Raw genomic sequence first — 6,346 nt, forward strand, 5'->3', positions numbered from 1 at the left:
CGCCCTCTTACTGAGACGCGAGGGCAGGCCCTCCAATAGGAGAGCCGAGTGGGCGGGGCCAAAGCCGCCCCCTAGCATGGCGGCCAGAGAAGGGGTGGATGTCGCGGCCGCTCCGGTTCCTTCGCCGGAGCGCTCGGCGCTGGTCGGGCGTGGGGGTTCCGAGGGTCTCCAGCTGACCCCCGCCGCTCGAAAGTCGCAGCCGTCGGATCTGGTGGCTTTAGTCGAGCAAGTGGAGAAGGTGAGCGAGAGTGCCCCTGGGCATGTGCAGAGTGCCGAACGACCTCAGCCCTCTGGGGGTGTCCAGAATGACCCCAGGGGACACCTGGCTGCTTAGGACGAAGAGATTCCAACGATAGGATTATTTATTCGGGGTTAATGAAGAAAAACTGTAATATTATGAATATAATACACGAGAGGCCCCCCATTCTCTCTGTTTTTAGGGAATTTCTGATGATCTGGCTCTTGCCCCCCGGGTACTATGGGCCTCTCAGCTGAGGCGTCTTTGCTTCTGTGCTGGGTTGCCATTAGACATGTTAGTTTTGTATTTATATATTAGTTATTTGGGTTTTTTTATAATATTATTATTAGTAGTAGTAGTTTTATTATTATTAGTTTTATTATTATTATTATATACATGGGTATGTCACATATATTAGTTGTTTGGGTTTTTATATTATTATTATTATTATTATATATGGGTATGTCACATATATTAGTTGTTTGGGTTTTTATTATTATTAATAATAATATTATTTTTATTAGTATTAATATTAGTATTAATATTAGTATTTTATTATTATATACATGGGGTATGTCATATATATTAGTTCATTTTTTATCATTTTTATTATTCATATAATATACGTGAGTATGTCATATATATTAGTTATTTGGGTTTTTATCATTATTATTATATTATCTAATATACATGGAGTATGTCATATATATTAGTTTGGTTTTTATCATTATTATTTTTATTATTCATATAATATGCATGAATATGTCATATATATTAGTTTTTTTAACATATTATTTTATTATTATTTTTTATTGTTATTCTTATATGTCACATAGGTGGGTATGTCATATAATATATGTGGATATATACATAATGTTGTATTTATTTAGAAAAGAACATAGAGAATAGAAATAGAAGTAGTTGGAAGGGGCCTTGGAGGTCTTCTAGTACATGGGGCTTCCCTTGGGACGCGCACGAAGACTGCAGCTAGTCCAGAACGCAGCCGCGCGGGCAGTCATGGGGAGTACTAGGTACTCCCATGTAACACCTCTCCTGCGCGAGCTGCACTGGCTACCTGTGGTCTTTCGGGTGCGTTTCAAGGTTTTGACCACCATCTTTAAAGCGCTCCATGGCATAGGGCCTAGCTACCTGCGGGATCGCATCCTCCCACATACATCCCTGCGGCCAATTCGCTCTCACAGGGAGGGGCTTCTCCTGGTGGCGTCCGCTAGGCAATGCCAACGGGCGACACCGAGGAGTAGGGCCTTCTCTGTGATGGGCCCAACCCTCTGGAATGACCTCCCCCCCGACATTAGAACCACCACTGACTTCCGCTCCTTCCGGCAGAAACTGAAGACACACCTGTTCCGACTGGCTGGCCTGGCATAATTCTTAATGTCTACCTCCTGGCATATATATTTCCTACTGGTTTTTTAGGGGACTTAATTTTATAGGACACGGGGGTTTTAAACTTTGTATATTTTAAATTATTTATTTAGCAATTACAGTTCTGTCTATTTTATCCTCCTCTTATTTATGTATTTATCCATTTAATAATTTTTAATTGTTATTATGTATGATGTTTTTGATATGGACTGTACACCGCCCCGAGTCCCTTTTGGGAGAGGGGGCGGTCTAGAAGTGCTAATTAAATTAAATTAAACCCCCTGTGTATCTTGTCATGTTTATGTAGTGTAAAATTGGAGGTGGTGATCCTTTAAGTCTTAAAGTTTAAGAGCTGCATGCAAGGGCATTTCATTTTACATTCAAAGTGACACTAAAGTTTCTTCTTGTTCCTCCTCCTGCTCCCCTCCTTCTCCTCCTCTATTTCTTCTGCTCCTCTTCTTCTTGTCCTTCTTCTTCGCCTTCTCCTCCTCCTCCTCCACTGTTCTCCTCCTCCTCCTCTTCTTCTTCACTTTTATTCACTAAACATGAAACTCAGGCAACTGAGCATGATCAATCAATCATGTCAATAATATTTGTGGTGCATTTCTAAATGCTCAGTTGACATAAAAAGTTTATAATAATAATAATAATAATAATAATAATAATAATAATAATAATAATAATAATAATAATAATAATAGATGATTATTAATTGATTTAATCTTCAATGCGATTCACAGCCTGGGATAGGTTAAAAACAATTGAAGTCCTAACCAAGGACGTGTTGTTGCTGCTCTTGTTCTTATTAAATCATTTTGTGTGCTACTCCAAGTTGCTGTTTCAGAGGCCTGCCTTTTGTCTCCCCAGGCAGATGAGTTTGTCCGAGCGAATGCCTGCAACCGGTTAACCGTCATCGCAGAACAAATCCGATATTTGCAGGAACAAGCCAGGAAGGTAAGGCTAGTGGGCGCGACACTGTTCCCTTCCTAACAAAGGTGGTCCCTATTTTTCCTACTTCCACTTTTAGGTGCTTTCGAACTGCTAGGTTTTGCAGAAGCCGGGACAAGTCATGGGGGCTCACTCCGTTAATGCGGACGTGCTAGGGATTCGAACCGCCTAACTGATCGACAAGCTCAGTGTCTTAGCCACCGAGTCACCGCATCCCCTTATTATAATTATAATTACTATATATGTGTAAATGTTAGAAGTTACAGCATTATTAGTATGTACACGTAAATATTATTATTGTTATTAGTATTGTGCATAATATACATTGATCCAGACAATTCACTGTTAAAACAAGCACTTATCAATGTTAGAGAAAGAAAAAACATGAATAAAATTACCCAACTTTTTTTGATGGGAAGATGTTTGATGGGAACTTGGCCTATTTTTATGCACCAAGTATGTCCTTGTTTTCTAACTTGTAGGTTCTGGAAGACGCTAAAAGAGACGCCGATCTTCACCATGTGGCCTGTAACTTTGTGAAAAAACCTGGAAATACTTACTACCTGTACAGGAGAGAAAGCGGTCAGCGTTATTTCTCTTTGCTTTCCCCAAAGGTATTTGTAACCTGAAAAAAAGTTTGGCGCCAGGAACCCTGGGTGAAAAGAAATACAATTTCCCGCCCCAAAATTCTGTCTATAGGAAAGAGAAATCCTGGTGTCTCTCTAAAAGTTAAATTGTGAATTTTTAACGCTCCTTGTACAGGTCGTCTCGACTCACGACACTTCGTTTAGTGACGGTTCCAACTTACAGCGGCATTGAAAAAGATCATTTTTCACACTTAATGTCGTTGTAACATTCCCCCCGTGTTCGTGGGATCAACGGACTTGCATTTATGACTGTTTTAACGTGATCCTGTTTTGCCTCTGATGAGCAAAATCCTTAACACACGTGGTCGTAAGCGTGAGAAAAATCAAGTCTTTTTCCCCAGTGCCTTTCTAATTTTATCAACAAACGGTTGCAAGTCGAGAATTAACCTGTATAAGAAAAGAAAGAAAAGATTTAGAAGAAGAGGACCGATATACTTTAAGACATTAGGAAAAAAGGAAGAGAACAGAGAAACTCTTCTTAGGCAGAACAAAAGTTCTTCCTATAAACGGAATTCTGTGCCTGGGACGGAAATAATTAGTTCATATTTACTATACGATCACATTACAATGATCAGTCTCCAGTGAAAGATTTAATTGTTTCTTCTGAATAATTTGACAGGTGGAATAGAATACTTCCTGGCCTTTTCTTACGAAAAAAATTAAAATCTCTTCCTCCTCCTTTTTTATTTTTCCCCCCAGGCCTTAGGTTAGAGTGAATGGCCGTTCTTCTTTAATTGTTAATTGTTTAATCGTAGTGTACGCTTGATTTTATTGTGTTCCCCTCCAACGAAATGAAATTGGGTGGTCTTATAAATTTCTTAAGGGACACGATGGCTCAGTGACTAAGATGCTGAGTTTATCGATCAGAAAAGGTCAGCAGTTCAGTGGTTCGAATCCCTAGCGCCGCGTAACGGAGTGAGCTCCCGTGACTTGTCCCAGCTTCTGCCAACCTAGCAGTTCGAAAGCAGGTAAAAAATGCAAGTAGAATAATAGGAACCACCTTTGGTGGGAAGGGAACAGCGTTCGGTGCTCCTTTGGTGTTTAATCATGCCAGCCACATGACCACGGAGACGTCTTTGGACAGTGCTGGCTCTTCGGTGTTGAAATGGAGGTGAGCACCACCCCCTAGAGTCAGGAACCACTGGCACAGACGTGCGAGGGGAACCTTTACCTTTATAAATGTCTTAAAGAAATAAATGGTTCTGATTTAGGCGAGATTCCTGTTCCCAACAAAAACCCCTTTTTATTAAACAAATGTGAATTTCTCCCATTCACCTTCAGCCAAGGCCTGGCAAACAGTCTTTCAAAGGAGTATTTCTGACCACAGACCTTACCTAGCTTGGAAAGCTGCCATATAAGTATTTTCCAAATGAGGTGCTGTGCAAGGAAAGTCTGGGCACAGAGTCTCTGAGATACATGGACAGATCTTCACACTCCCGAAATAAATGAGTGGATGAATGGTTTCCTGCAAAAGCCCGAACTCACCTTTCGCTCCTCTTTTATTTCCTCTGGGAGGGGCCATTCACTGTCCACCTGTGGCCTTACTCCCAAGTCGGCCCCTGTTCTTTAGCTGTTCCCTTCGTCTGGCCACTCTGTGCATGCGCACCCTGGGAACAGGCTCCAGCTGTTCTTCTGCCTCTCCGATGTCCGACTCCGAAGGCAGCTGATAACTGTCAGACGGCCCTGGCCCCCTCTCTGCCTCCGACACAGAGCCCTCATCAGAGCCTTCCCCAGACTCCAGGACTGGCCCATGTTCCTCCCCAACCCTCCTCACTCTCCGAATCTGCTGTCTGCTGGTGGGCCGCAACACTCCCCTCTCCTGCTCCTTCAAAAACCCAACTTTGACATCCATCAAGGGTGACGAGAGAAGATCCATGGCTTGTCCATGTTTTGTACACAACCTCCCAGCATCTGGTTATATTCTCCCAGCATTTTTATGGCTACCTGTTAAAAGTCTTCTTTACATTTCATTTTTAGTCCCATTCCTTTTACCGGAAGAATTTGAGAAAAGCGGGCTTGGTGCCCTGTTCTTTTTCAGGGCTTTAATGTGCTCCATTCTCCCATCCCTCTAGGAGTGGGGGGCTAACTGCCCCAGTGAGTTCCTCGCCGGGTACAGGCTGCAACACGACCTCTCTTGGACCCCTTTGGACGAGGCGGAGAAGCGGGACGCCGAACTCAACGTCCTGGAGAAGCTGCTGGACCAACAGGCCGTTCTGGCTCCCTGCGGCGAACCCAACTTCCGCGGCCTTACGATGTGATGGCGGTTTTGTTTCCCACCACAAAATTAAGGGGACGTCCAGTTCTCCTCTTCGCAAACCGTTTTCTCCCGGCTGATTTTTAGAAACAGACGGGGACACAACAACTGGAGGACAACGTCCTCTTCAATACTCGTTTGGATACTTTTTGCTGGTTTTTTTTTTTTAAATTGGGCGGATTCCACCATCCTTGCGGTGTTAGCCGTTTGGCGCCAGGACGGCGGCCCGAGAAAGTCATTTTAACCTCATTCCGTGTCCCCTCCTGCAAGGGACAGTCCTAATTAAGACCGTCTCTCCTCTTTTTTTCCCCCAAGGTGGGAATCTTCCTGCTCTTCAGCAGGGAAGGTAAGAGGTGGCAGGGTCCCTTGGAGGTCATCTAGTCCCGCCCCGTTCCCAGGGATAAAATCTACCACGACAAATGTGACTGAACTCCAATGGGATAACAATGCACCATTAATTACATATCTTGCCTTCCCAATGAATTATTTATTAGAATGAAGATTTTTTTTTCTTTTCATTTTCCCAATAACCCTGCGAGGTAGTTTGGACTAAAAGAAAACCAGAGTTTTTTAAAAAAATTATTTATAATCAGAGGAAGGAGATTTAACTAATAGTTTTATTTATCTAGGAATTCCTTTGCATTGAAGGTAAAATTCTCTACTTACAACAGATTTATTAAGAAAGTTTAACACGGGGAATGTTTTGAGTTTGTGTACGAGGCAGCATTTTTTGGTCCAAAGTTTGGATATATTTTTTTTTTAAAAAAATTAAGAACCTAAAAATGAACAGAAACTAGTTGAAGCAGAACAAAGAAACAAGGAAAGAGAAGGGGAAAAGTAAACACAAACGTGCAACGAGAAACAATTAAAAAA

General features: G+C 42.3%; 2 protein-coding genes across 2 annotated transcripts in view; both read left to right on the forward strand.

Annotated features, from left to right (window-relative positions):
• C1QC (complement C1q C chain) overlaps positions 1–6,346 on the forward strand; it is a 326,718-nt gene that overhangs the window by 79,370 nt on the left and 241,002 nt on the right. The gene's annotated exons all lie outside the window — the stretch shown is intronic.
• LOC309393173 (uncharacterized protein C1orf50 homolog) lies at positions 45–6,229 on the forward strand. Its single transcript, XM_081955082.1, has 4 exons — positions 45–238; positions 2,492–2,578; positions 3,055–3,186; positions 5,292–6,229. Exons 1-4 carry the CDS (start codon positions 77–79, stop codon positions 5,475–5,477), a joined length of 567 nt encoding a protein of 188 aa, XP_081811208.1. The 5' UTR covers positions 45–76; the 3' UTR covers positions 5,478–6,229.

The sequence above is a fragment of the Natrix helvetica genome (assembly GCF_964273705.1).
Source record: "Natrix helvetica genome assembly, chromosome: 5".
Lineage (NCBI taxonomy): Eukaryota > Metazoa > Chordata > Lepidosauria > Squamata > Natricidae > Natrix > Natrix helvetica.